Here is a 13,976-nt window from a genome sequence, read left to right on the forward strand (position 1 = left end):
GGCATGGCGATGCATGGCTGAGGTCCCTTAGCCGGGCATGGCGATGCATGGCTGAGGTCCCTTAGCCGGGCATGGCGATGCATGGCTGAGGTCCCAGCTCTTTGGGGGACTGAGACAAGAGGATTGTTTGAGTTTAGCAGTTCCTGCCCAGCTTAAGCAACATAGCGATACCCTGTCTAAAAGAGACAGAGAGGGGAGGGCAAGAAAGGTGCTCTAGCGTATCATACTAGGAAAAACGTTGTCCTCTTGTCGTAGGTCTCTGGGTCTGAGCAAGATATTTGATGTGAAAGACAAGGAAGGTGATTGTCGCAGCAGAAGACAGCAAGGGCTTCCGGGCTGCGCAGGCGCCTTCCTCCGATTTCAGTCTTCCCCTCGGACATTGGCTGTCACAAAGCACTCAGGTTTCCATCCTGCAGATTGGGGAAGGCTTACAAGGGACGCTCTGATATTTGTGGAAGAAGTTTTAGTTTCTGATGAGGTGGAAGTGGTCTCCCTTTTCGTGCACTCTTCATATCTGATGATGGGCAAAGATGGGCACCGTTCTGCAAAGCTGCCCACGGTGCCAGCCTTGCTTTGGCTTGTGCTCCTGGCTGTGTCTGAGAAATGCAATTCTTAGACCTCGCTCGCCTGGCGCAGGTGCTGCAAAGGTGTAGTGATCAGAGGGGATGGTCTGGGGTCAGCCTCTGATTCTGTCTGCGAGCTGCCTGGAAGCCTGGAATAACATGTGCAATGAGCAGAGGTAATGGAAAAGAAGGGAGGAGGCAGTGAGCAGGGTGTTCTGTAATGGAAGGGGCTTGCAGATGGTCAGCAGGAATGCACAAGGCCCTGGAAATCTCACCACGTACTCCAGTATAGGGGTCAAAGGCAGGTACTAGCTATTAATCACTGCCAAAGGACTGGATTTGGGGTGTCAAATGTGTAGATATGTGAGTGTCTTCCTGTTCACCCCATAGTTCACAGCCTTTTCCTGGATCCCAGACTTCTGCCACAGTGCCCCTGATAGGCCTCCTGCCCAATGTCTCCCCAGAATCCCAAAGTTGACGGATTGAGCAGCTCCCTGGGAGGCTAGAATGGACTGTAATCCAGTGGCTAGCCCTGCAGTGCGGATCTGTGCTGAGGGTGATACAATGGGGATGATATAATGGCCTGGCTAGCAGGGTTAGAGAAGACCTGGATGTGGAGCCTGGTGGCAGCCTGTCATGGATGCTTCCTGAGCAATAGCAGTTGTTGATTTTTCCTGCAGAATTCATCCTTATTTAAAAACTTTTCTAGGCTATACATGACATACGTGGCATGTATGTGACATGTATGTGTCTATACATGACATACACCTGCACTCACAGCTACTCAGGAGGCTGAGGCGCACTTGAGCCCAAGAGTTTGGCTTGACCATTGAGTTAATATTGTAAGAATGCTTTGCTATGTAATGAGACTAGAACAAGCCAAAAGTTTGTCATGATTGGGTGGGAGGAGTCTGGTTGCTAATGACACTCTGCAGCTCACCAGTCTGACAGCAATAATCCTCTTATCTTGGCATAACAAAACTCTGAGTTTAGGAACACTGAGATGTCCTGAAAGGTCCCTGCCAGCCCGCCCTCTGCAGATGGCATTAAGGTACTTTGTTACTTGAGCATGTGGCTTTTCTTCTGTGTACCATACAGTAAAGGTTCCAGGTCTTCTCCAGAGACCATGACACCATCCCTCGCGGCACAGGACAATTTTGGGGTGATCTGTGTGATAATAGGGAGCAGGTGAGAGAGATGCCACGTGACCAGCATTTGTGGGGAGCTATTTTCCATACACTTCCCATTTGCAGAGTGCCAACATAAATTTTGTTTTAATGAGCAGAAAGGTAGGATGCTGAAAACGCCCAGCTGGGCAAGCAGGGGCACATTAATAGACAAGATGAATTGCTTAGGTTAGCCATGTTGTGCGGAATGAGAGGCCCATGTTTCCTGGTGCCCAACTAAGCAGGGACCTCCCTTAACCTCCCAGCAAGCTGGGAATGTAATTCCGGAAACATCATGCACGGGCTTGAGCCCTGGCTTCTGCACATGCCATGGGTCAGAAGCTGCAAACCAAGACAGCCACCCACACCGAAGCCAAGGAGTGGGACAGCATAGGGAAGTTTCCCCTGAGTCCTACGCTGTCTCTCATCCCACTCCCCCCTCCACCTGCCTCATTCCCCCATTGGGGGGGGGGGGGGGCTGCCCCACATCCAGTGTAGGCATAAGGGAAAATACACAATGAGAGAAAGGAAAGTCCCACGTCTGCCTTGCTGGCAGACCCAGGACCAGGAATCGTATGAGCCCTTCCCAGTGGGCCAACGGCCTCCCCAGCCAACTTTCTCTCTTGATGTACTTGGGACTTTCCTGATGCTTTTGTACTGGCAACACTAAGTGTGCAGGGTGTTTGTCAATGTGACACCATCATCTGGGAAGAGGGATCCTCGATTGAGAAAGTGTCTCCATCAGACTGGCCCATGGGCAAGTACCTGGGAGCATTTTCTTGATTAATGATTGATGTAGGAGGACCCAGCCCACTGTGGGTGGTGCTGTCCCAACGCAGGTGGTCCTTCCTGTATTTTATAAAGAAGAAAGCTGAGCAAGGTAGGAAGCTTCCTGGTCTCTGCGTCAGTTCCTGCCTCCAGATTCCTGCTGGTTTCCCCCAGTGATGGGAGCAGCATAAACCCTTTCCTCTCCGAGATGCTCTTGGTTGTGGTGTTTGATCACAGCGGGAGAAAGCAAATGAGGACTTGCACTGTTCTGCACACACAATCAGTAACCGGAGAGGAGTGTCCTGACTTGCTAGAGGGTTCAGAAAATGAGGGTGCTTAGTTCCAGTCTTTGCCTTGCTCGCTTCTGGGAAACCAGAAGAGGGAGCTGCTTTAAATGAGATTGCATGGCAGAGATTGGGGACTCTTTGGACAGAAAATCTCTCTCGAAGCTGTGGAGACCTTGGCCAGATTTGAGGCAGGAGTGATATCTGGAAATACGTCAGATGGCCATTTAAGGTTAGAGTGTTTTGGGAAAACCCTTCATGGTTTGGGGGGACTTGGCTTCTCCAGGCTGTGTTCCTCATGCCGAGGCCTGTTTCTGGGTACGTCTGTAGAGACGGGCTGGGGCCGAGGCTAGGATCCTGATCCTGGGTACGTCTGTAGGGGCGTGCTGTGGCCCCTCACAGAACCCAATGCTGATGTCTGCTTTCTTTTCCTGGCCCTTTAGCTTTGACAACATGCCTCCGTTTCTGTGTCTGCCAGCTGTCTGCATTCTCCTCTTCTACACAGGTAAGCTGTCTTTTTGGTGGGCTGGTTTTGAGTTGTTTTGTTTCTAATCCCACTGACTGATTTTATTTTTGGAAAAGATATTTGTGTACATGGAGAGGATGAGGGGTCTGCCTGCCTGTGCGTGCAGATGCCAAAGCCAGAGGCCAATGCCTGGTGTCTTCTGTCACTGTCCACTTCAGTTTTTGAGGTCAGGTCTTCTGCTGAGCCCACAGATCACCCTCCCAGCAGGGCGAGCTACCCAGTGAGCCCCTGGGTTGTCCTGTGTCCAGTGCTGGAGTTATACACACACCACCCCACCCAGCTTGTATGTGGGGGCTGGGGATCCGAACTCAGTGCTCATGCTGGCACAGCAAGCCCCTCACTGATGAGTCATCTCTCAGCCCTGACTTTAGCTTTTACAGTTTCCTGAATCTACATAGCCACCACATGGCAGCTCCCTGGCCTAGACCCCACCGTCTTCTGCTTGATCTTCTCCAGTGGCCTCCTGCTGGGCCCACCTGGCCCCTCCACACCGTTCTCCACACAGCAGCCTTTCCAGTGCACACATCCGATCACATCTGGCCCTACCTAAAGCTTCTGTGAGTCCTCTGTGGCCAGTCTCCTCCTGCTGCATAGCATCCTTATCATCTCCTCTTCGCAGAGGTTCTGATTCCTGGCGGCCACTCTGCCCAGATCACACCTCCACCCATCCTGCCACTGTCGCCCGAGTAAACGCCTATCCATCCCCAGCACAGCTCCTCTGGGCTCCCAGGTTAAGTCTGTTCCCTATTCAGCCGCCCAGGGCTCGTGCGCTGTAGCACCCAACACAGCTTAATTCTGTGACTCTCTGACAGCTGATGGCTTCCACGGCGGCGAAGGACTCTGTAGACTCTCTCATCATCACTGTGTTGGCTCTGTGTCTCAGAGTCCCCTTCCTTAGCCTCCTACGCTGCCCCTGAGCTCCAGACCTCTCTGAAAGACGAGCTGAGATAGTGGGGAGGACACTGTGTGTCCATAGGCGATCACCCCGGAAATAGGGACAAGCACACTGATGGCTCAGTTGTGCAAGCCCAGTCTGGGGTGCTCTTCTGCAAAACTGAGGTGTCGGGCTGAAGCCCTGAAGACAGATCCCTGATCTTCATAGAGCAGACATTTGATGTCTGCGGAGTCAACCTCGGTCACCTCCTGCTTATTCCCTGAGAACAGGAAGGCTACAGATAGAAGCCACTCAGCCCGCTCCATCCCATCTCCAAGCCGGGGAGGTATACCGTCTCACTTGCTGTCTTCATGGTCTAGGGGCTAGTGTATACTGAGCCATCTTGGGGAGCAAGTCCCTGGTCTTGGTCAGCTTCCCCAGCCTGAGTTCTGCTCAGTCTTGGGACGGTTTCCCTTCTGAAACCCTGTCCCGCCCGTTTGCACGCTGCAGCTGTCTAGCACTGTGTACAAAGGAGGTGACACAGATATTGGTGGAACTGACACCCTGGTCTCCTGACTCCTGAGCTGGGTCACTGTGGGTCCTCTCAGGAGACAGGACTGTGGAGGAGCTCTCTGTCAAGCCTGGACTCTGTGAGTGAATGAGTGAGTAGTTACATCCATGACTGTCCGTGTATTAGCATCATCCACCCGCTGCGAGAGTAAGTTCTGGAACCTTGGCAGGCGATCTTCAGAAGAGACTGCGGATGCGGTTAGGAGCAGCCAAAGCAAGTCGTCCTGGTCCTATTCTGTAGCATCACAAAGTGGCTTGCAGAAAGCACTGAGAGTGTCCCTCATACTGAAGGCAGGCTCACCTGGATCCTGGTGCTTGCTCTGACTCTTCAGCTTGTGGTGCCTGTCCCAGACCCAGGAGCTCAGTGCTCGGTCAGCAGAGTGGTGGGAGGCAGGACTGTCTGCTGAAACAGAGACTAGAGCAGTGTTCACCTGAGCCTAGTGCTGGGAGAGGAGGCAGGAAGGTGGAGAGGCCCAACTTGGTAGGCTGCCCAGGAACAACCGTGTCGGTGTCCTTTCCAAGTGCAGCATGTTCATGGAGTGTCTGTGATCAGTTTCCTGGCAGTCGCAAACCCTGGGCTCCAGGCTGCTGTACCCCACTGGCTCCCCCATGCTTGACCCCAGCAGCTCCTCACTGTCAAGGTGCTTCTTTTGCCTTTCAAGTTTGCAGGCTGCAAGACTCCTCCTCCCTGGCGTGTCCCCTCTGCCTGTGTGTGTGTGTGGCAACTGGTTGTGTTAGGTCCCTCCAGCAGTTCCGTTCCCTGAGTACTTCTGCAACTAGATACCCATGCTTTGAAGCCGCAGAGGGGAGCTGGCCTTTCGGAAAAGCTCCCGGGATGTCCTCCCTCATTGCTTTCAGGTCAAGTCATCCTGGAACAGCCCTGAGCCCCTTTGGTGTGTTATCCCCACCTTCAATGTTCTTTTCTTATTTTTTCTTTAAATTTTGGTGCTAGAAACTGTCCTCACAGCCCTGTGGCTGGCACACAAGCCTTCCACCACTTAGCTTCCCCTCAGTCCCAGAGTTTTTATAGATTATCCGTGGCTGCTCATGACCTGTTATTTAACAGGTATGAAAAGGCACAAAAAACTTAGCAGTGAACATGCTACCCCCAAACATTTTGGGTCTTGATCATATTAACTATATGGTAAATATATCAATATTTTTTCACATATTTCTATGTTTGTAATCTGTCTTTGGCCCTTCCCTAGCACAAAAAACGTTGAAGCAGAGGGCCTTGCCCCATGCTTCCCCCCCACTACAACTGCTCCCCGCCCCCATTTCTTTTCAGTTCTAATACAGCAGGGTCAAGGAGAGAACCGTTTCCGTGATTCCTCGTTCACCTGGCCCACTTGTTCTCCTGAAAGCCTTTATCAACTTACAGCATTGCCATTGTGGGGGAAACTCCCAATTGAATCCTTTCTCAAATATATTTAAAATTTAAATTTAGCCGTGCAAGTTTGCACACATGCACGCTCAGGTCCCCTTTGGAACATCGGCCCTGGTGCCTTTCTTGTCTCTTCTTCGAATTTTAAGTTTTGTGACAGTGGTCCTCCCCCCCCCCCCACACACACAACAGATGGAGAACTTTGCAAGAACACACCTGGGTACAGAGCAGAGAGCTGTACCCAGAGGGGGCACAGTTATGGCCAAGGACTGAAATCCTCAGGATCATAGTCTGTCCATGGCCATCTGCTGTTGCAAATTTCCCCCTACAAGCTACTCAAAGAACAAAGTTTCTTCACAGAAGTGGAGAGGTTTCAACTGTTATCTGTTGGGAATATTATTTTAAGGTGTGTTACTTTTGTTTATGCTCTGTAAAATTTGTTTAACGATGCAAAGATGTGTTCGATTAAGTAAATTCACCTGTGGTCCAGAGGCTGAGTCAGCAACTAGCTGCCAGGAAGTTGTAGGGAGGAGCCAGGAGGAGAAGGGTTTATAAAGAGGAGCCAGAAACCATGTGAGGAAGTCTTGGGAGATGCGAGGAGGTGAGCAGCAACCTTTGAATCTTGAGTTCTTTAGCAGGACAGAGATAACTTCTCTGAGTAGCTGTAGAAGGTTGGGTGCCCGAGGGAACAGAATTTCCACAGGCTGTGGCTCTTGCGGCCTGGCCACTTCTGGTAGCGGCAGAGCTGCGGTTGCTGACTAGGATAGCTGTAGCTTAAAAGGCAGCATCCACTGAAAAAGAGGACAGCAGTTGTCCATGCACCCAAGTATCCACGATCCTTGAGCTTGAGGGTAGGAACTGAATACTAAACACAGGCTGTCACATATGGTTGCTCACATGTGCCGCCGCTCAGCCACCCCCCAACCCTGCAAGCCACACACAGCCACGGCTCTCTGGTGCTTTTTGAGAGAGGGGTGTTGGACTTCTCCACATCTACCTTCTGCGCTGTTTCCTGTTCATGTAGGTCACGTAATGTACCGATAAAGACACCTCCCATCTTTCCATGCGTGCCATGACTGCTTCTGGTTTTTTCTCTCCAGTGTCCCCGTCCATCTCTCTTCAAGAATTCTCTGTGAGCAAGGAGACCATCGGGAAGATTGCAGTGGCCAGCAAATGTAAGTGCGTTTACCTGCTCCTCCAAAGACGTGGCTAGTCAGACCTCTGTGCGGTGGATCCAGGGAAGCCACACTCCTCCCGAGAGCTTCCCCTGTAGTCCTGGCCCCTCTACTGGGGCGGCCGGTCATTTTCCCCACTCAGTACTTTTATCATTCCTCCCGAGTGACTTTCCGTGGTTAAAATAGTAATGATCGCGAGCAGTAACGGCAAGACAACCTCTTTGTTTCTTGAATTTTAAGTTAAATCTTCATGCGTTCATTGTGCATGTATGCACACTTCCATGCATACATGCACAGGAGTGATGTCCAGGTGGCAGTCAGAGGACATGTGGAGGAACTGGTTCTCCTTCTATCATGTGGGTGCTGGGGACCAACCTTAGTCGGAAGCCTGGCCGTCGCACCAGCCATCTTCATTACTGAGTTTCCTAGCCCGTCTCAGGGTTTTTCTGTCACCTGACTGCTATCTACCAAGCCACCCATATTCAGGACTTTCTTGGAAGCCCTGCCTGGTTTCTCCTCCTTCTGCCTCCTAGTTGCGGGGAACTGGGATCTCATTCTCTGCTCCACTGCTTCCTGGTACTCGGTTACAGGAAGTGACTGAACCACTCTTCCTGCTTCCCTCATCCATCCTGTGGGAGCGGAAACACAGATCTCAGGCAGAGGGGGGTGGCTCAGTGAGGAAAGTGCTCACTTGGATCCTCAGTGCTCGCACAAAAAACTGGGTGTGGCAGGGGTGAAACCCTAGCACTAGGCGGAGATGACAGGAGAACACTCCAGGCTCACCCAGGAACTCCAATTGAATCCTTTCTTAAATATACTTAAAATTTAAACTTAGCCGTGTAAGTTTGTACACATGCACATTCAGGTCCCCTTTGGAACGTCTGCCCTGGTGCCTTTCTTGTCTCTTGTATGAATTTTAAGTTTCAGTGAGAGACAGAATGTAACAGAAGAGCACACGGGTCATGAGCTCTGTACTGCACCGACATGCGCAGGTGTGCACACCTACAGATACCACATGTACACACACAGCACAGACATGCGCAGGTGTGCACACCTACAGACACCCACACGTACACACACACACATGCACAGACATGCGCAGGTGTGCACACCTACAGATACCACATGTACACACACACACAGCACAGACATGCACAGGTGTGCACACCTACAGACACCCACATGTACACACACACATGCACAGACATGCGCAGGTGTGCACACCTACAGATACCACATGTATACACACACAGCACAGACATGCGCAGGTGTGCACACCTACAGACACCCACACGTACACACACACAGCACACACACAAAAGAACAGTCTGGGTAGGAGTTGAGAGTTAGATGGTAACTAAAAGTTCTCCCTGAGGTAGTAGAGAATGTTCCTCCACCAGTGTGGTGATGGTGGGGTTCACCAGGGCATTTGCTAAAAATGGTAATTATGTACCTTAAATGGTACAATGGTGTGGTGTAGGAAATCTCAAGAACACATTCAAAGAAAGTCGGGGAGCTAGGAGGACTAAATAAGTGGGCATGTCAGTTATATCTTGTGCTGGATAATCAGTGTCAACTTGACGCAAGCTAGAGTCACCTGGGTGGAGGACGAGGTTCAGTTGAGAAAATGCCTCCATAAGATTGGGCTGTAGAGACTGCAAGCCTGTTGGGCATTTTCTTAATTAATGATTTGAGAGGGTCTAGTCCATTGTGGGTGGTTCCACCCTTGGAGTGGTGGTCCTGGGTTGTATAAGAAAGCAGGCTGAGCAAGCCATGACGAGCAAGCCAGTAAACAGCACGCCTCCATGGCCTCTGCTTCCGGCTCTGTTTGAGTTCCTGCCGTGACTGCTTTCCATGATAAACTGTGATATGGAAGTCTAAGTCAAGTAAAGCCTTCCCTCCCCGCATTTCTTTTGGTTGTGGTTTTTATTACAACAGTAAAAACCCCAACTAAGGCACACCTCAGTCAGTTCTGAAGCAGAAGAAAGACATGGTCACTGCTAGTGCTTGAACTCTTGGGTCCGGCAACCTCACATGTCAGACTGCCCAGCTAAGATCATGATCCCCAAGGCTGGGACCATGATCATCCCGGAAGACTCTTCACAGCACTCATTGTAACATGGCTGCAGACATGCTCACAAGTGAGCTCTTAAGTCAGCGTCTTCACAACATGGAAGCTTCTAGTCTAACGTCCCCATCTGCTCCTGTCCCCAGTGATGTGGTGCTCGGCAGCTGTCGACGTCCTGTTCCTGTTAGATGGCTCTCACAGTGTTGGGAAAGGGAGCTTCGAGAGATCCAAGCGCTTTGCCATGGCCGTCTGTGACGCTCTGGACATCAGCCCCGGGAGGGTGAGTACACAGGTCTTGTCTGGTGTCTGTGGGTTCAAGCGACAGAGACTCAGCTTCAGGCAAAAGAATGAATGGATTGTGGGATGTAGAGGACTAAGGGGCAAATCGAAACGTGGTGGGGTTGATGCTGGGATCTCGGGGATCAGCCAAGGCAGGTAAGCAACCCCTCTTCTTCCTCAGTTTTGCTTGCTTTGGCTGGTTAGCTTCTCTCCAGCCCACAGTGAGGTGGTTCTGCATCATCCTTCCAGCTGGTCCCCCTCAGGTGGGGGCAGAGGTGCACCTCTTTCTTCGTAAGTAAGGCAGAGCTCAGAGGAGGGCACCAAATGACATAAGCCTCATGCTAATCCCCCGCCTAGTCACAGCACTGGAGAAGAGGGCCTCATGCAGGTTCGGGGCTGGAGAGGGAAGAACATGGACCTAACTTCCAACTATGGAGAGACTGAGTTCAAAGCGGCTTAAGTCTGTGGATGTTCTCTGGGTGGTCTGTTGTTGAGGTGGATTTAGGGCGATGGAAGTCTTTCAACAATTAACATTTCAACCTTGGCCTCTCAGAAAACAGAATGCTCACTGAACAGGTTAGAACCTTAGTGTGAAGCCCAGCTCTGTCCTCTCTGGTCACTTGAGCAAGCCCAGAGAGTGCCTTCATGTGTATCTTTCCTGCCTTCAAGTGTCACAAATAGCAGAGCAGAGTAAGTGTGGCTCTTGTTTTTAAAAGGAACAGCTTTGAACAACCCAACAGCACAATGAATAATAAACTCATTAGGAGGACCGTAAATGGCCCTCAGCTGTGTGTGGAGTCGCCAGCTTCCCTGACTGGGCAGCAGGTCTCCACACTAGCTGTTTTCACTTCCCAGCTGAACGGAAACACTGGACGCTTGGTGGCATGCTCCCCGGGCAAGCCTTCCAGAGATGAAGCCTAGGAGTGCCAAGTGCTTCACTGCCAGGGACAGTGGCAGAGGCTTGTGCCCTCCAGTCTCGGTCTGCTCCTAAGTACTCCACCCAGGCAGTTACTGATCAGTGTCACCTGTCACCATAAAAGATTTCAGGCAATCTGAACGCACATTGGTAGGGGACCGGTAAGAACCAACTAAAACCCACCAAAAATGAAGTAAAAGGAAGGGTAAATTAGTTTGGAGAACCATAATTATTTGAATTAGAGACTAGTCACAGGGTGGGAAAGGAAGCGGCTCTCCAAGGCGACATTCCTGACTTAATCCTGTGAAAACTGGAGGATCTAAGAACAAACAAGGCTTGTAATGAGGGCCAGGTTGTCTGCAGAAGGGGCGTCATTTGCAGGTGCGAGCACACTGCCCTGGAGTGCAGGCAGTTGGGCCGATCTCTGACACTAGAGATGCATTCATTCAGTGTAGACAGGCACGGTCCAGAGGTTCTGAACGTGGTATCAGTGTCCTATCGGCCTGCTGGGTCTCCACCTTCCTCCAGACAAGGCCTACTTTTTGAAGATGGTCTTCCACCATGAGTTCCTCCTGGAGGAAGTAGCAATCAATATATTTACTATGTGTAGGTATGTGTACATAAACATGGGACCAGAGGACAGCTTTATGTTTACTATATGTAGGAGTGTGTACACACATGTAGAATCAGAGGACAGCTTTGTTTACTGGATGTGTGTGTACACACATGTGGGATCAGAGCACAGCTTTGTTTACTGAATGTAGGTGTGTGTACACACATGTGGGATAAGAGCACAGCTTTATATTTACTGTATGTAGGCATGTGTACACACATGTGGGATCAGAGCACAGCTTTTGGGAGCCAGTTTTCTCCTTCCTTGGTTCCTGGGGATCAAGCTCAGGTTATTAGGCTCCCAGCAAACACCTCTACCCACTGAGCCAGCTTACAAGTACTAATGTACACTTCTGTAGAGCCGGCTGGCCTCGAACACAGTTTTCCCCTCCTTTGTCTCCCGAGTGCTGGGATTAAAGGCGTGCACCATCACCGCTCGCTTGATAGATACATTCTTTTCCCCATATTCTGCAGAAAGGACGTTAAACGAGGGCTGAGGATCACAGAGCAATCTCAGACAGGGTGAAGTGTGGAAGAGCTGAGGTGCTTGACTCAGACCAGGACCAGCCCAGCTTGTCCATCTGTCTCTCCCAGTGGGCAGCCTCTGGGCTAGGATGGTGTAATGACGCAAATGTCATACCTCGCTATCCACAGCCAGTTGAAGCCAGCACTATGGCAGTCTGTGGTAGTGGAAGGGTGGGGGTGTGGAATGGTGTGGAACACGGTAAGAAAAACAAGCCTCGGGAGTGGATTTCTACCGCACGAGGGACTACTTGGGTATCTCTGTGTACGTTGACTATTTTTGTGTCCTTGTGACCGAAAGGGAGGAAAACATTTATTGTGCTCATGGATTCAGGAAGATTTTAGCCCATTGAGGTGAGGAAAGCTGGGCAGTGAGAGCATGAGGCCCTGTGGCTGTTTACTGACCAAGGAGAAGAGAAAGCAAGCAGAAACCAGAGCTGGGTGGATGGCTCGGAGACCTGCCAGTATGACCCATCACCAGACAGAACTCCCTTCTAAAGGCTCAGTCTTCAAAATAGCACTACAAGCCGAGGACTGAGTGCTCAAAATGGGAACTTGAAATATAGAACTTCAGGTCCAAACCATAATGTAGAAATGTGGGGTGCAATTCTAGGCAGGGCCTGCAACAGAGCCGGGGAAGTGTGAGGGACCCACTCACGTGAGAGAGTGCAGAATGGCTCCATCTTAAGTGATCCATCTTAAGAGATCATGGATGCTCGGGGAGAGGAACTTGGGTTTCACCTAAGAAAGACTTCCTCAGCAAGACTGAGAAGCAGGGGCCGGGGAAGGACGTAGCTGGGGTGACACTACAGGCAGAAGCTTGCTCCACAAGCGTGAGGACCTGAGTTCTGTCCCCCTTCCCACATAAAAAGCCATACATAGTACACACTTGTCACCCCAGTGCTGAGGAGGTAGAAAGGCCAGCCACTCTAGCCTGATTAGTCCCCAGGTCCCAGAAAGAGCCCCCGTTTCAGAACACAGAGAAACAGCATGCAAGGTTGGCCTCGGGCCTCTTCATGCTCTCGTGGATGCAAATACGCACACGCATGCACACGTGCGCGCGCGCGTACACACACACACAGAAGCCTTGAGGAAGGAGAAGAAGCCTTGGCATCTGCTTGGGTGAGCCAGCGTCCTGACTGACACAGGCCACAGGCACTCTGCTAGAAGACTTGCTGGCCTGTGCTTGCCTGGCCCGGGTTTTCTGTCCTTGCTCTTTGCTATATTTGATTTGCCACTTATTTTGGTTCCTTTAGTTTTAGGAATTGCTTCCCAGTGGCTCTGGTTGACACTGTTTATGGGCGGCCAGTTGTTTAGGTAGAGCTGAAGTGTTTGAAGTTCTCTTTTAACAGGAGCTCAGACACTTGCTTCCTGCTCTAATGGCCCTGTGACTGGGGCCAGGAGAGAGACCTGGGCGGTTTGCTCTGTGTACAGTAAACTGAAGATAAAAGGCAGCCATTGTGCTCCCAAACCACCAATTAAACGAAATGCCTTAACTTCTGACTGGGGCTGCTTCCTGTGCGCTGCTTTGATTTGAAGCTGCATCCTTCCTGCTTAACCCAAGCAAGTGAACCCAGTTGTTGGTTTCTAGAGAATTCCTCCCACCCTTTGACCAAATAACTCCTTTACATGGTTCAATAAAAGCGGACAGCGAAAGAAAGGGAAGAGAAAGAAAGGGAAGAAAAACTGCACCCACACACCCCCATTCACCAGACCTCCCCACCCGGTCTGATCACCGACCCCTGACTTCTGAGCAGCCTTGCAAATGCATTTTGTGCAGGCACAGGCAACATGAAGATGTGATTTCATTTTCTCCTTTTCTATAAAGTTAGCATTGTCTACGCATTACTTGCTGTCTCGTGTCTTTTAGATCATTATCTTGGCAATCTCATCATCTCTCTATGTGTGTATATATAGATAATACAGATAATTAGCCCACCATGAGGGTGTACCAGGACTAATTAGCCTGCCCCTATTGATGGACTGTTGCTATTATAAATCCACTGTGATCTTGTAAAGAAAGGCTCGTTCCGCTTGTGTGGAAGAATATCTCTCGGATCGTCTCCAGCATCCATGTGCATCTTCAGCTGTTAGTACACACTGGCCCATTGCCCTCTGCAGGTACACACTGACACAATTGCCCTCTGCAGGTACACACTGGCGCATTGCCCTCCGCAGGTACACACTGGTGCATTGCCCTCTGCAGGTACACACTGGTGCATTGCCCTCTGCAGGTACACACTGGTGCATTGCCCTCTGCAGGTACACA

General features: G+C 50.8%; 1 protein-coding gene across 1 annotated transcript in view; it reads left to right on the plus strand.

Annotated features, from left to right (window-relative positions):
- Vwa2 (von Willebrand factor A domain containing 2) overlaps positions 1-13,976 on the plus strand; it is a 36,580-nt gene that overhangs the window by 3,960 nt on the left and 18,644 nt on the right. The window contains exons 2-4 of the mRNA XM_026781501.1: positions 3,225-3,286; positions 7,236-7,310; positions 9,525-9,658. Of these exons, the coding sequence (XP_026637302.1) occupies positions 3,235-3,286; positions 7,236-7,310; positions 9,525-9,658 (261 nt within the window). The 5' untranslated portion in view covers positions 3,225-3,234. The remainder of the gene's footprint in view (positions 1-3,224; positions 3,287-7,235; positions 7,311-9,524; positions 9,659-13,976) is intronic.

The sequence above is a fragment of the Microtus ochrogaster genome, chromosome 8 (genome assembly GCF_000317375.1).
Source record: "Microtus ochrogaster isolate Prairie Vole_2 chromosome 8, MicOch1.0, whole genome shotgun sequence".
In the NCBI taxonomy this organism is placed as follows: Eukaryota; Metazoa; Chordata; class Mammalia; order Rodentia; family Cricetidae; genus Microtus; species Microtus ochrogaster.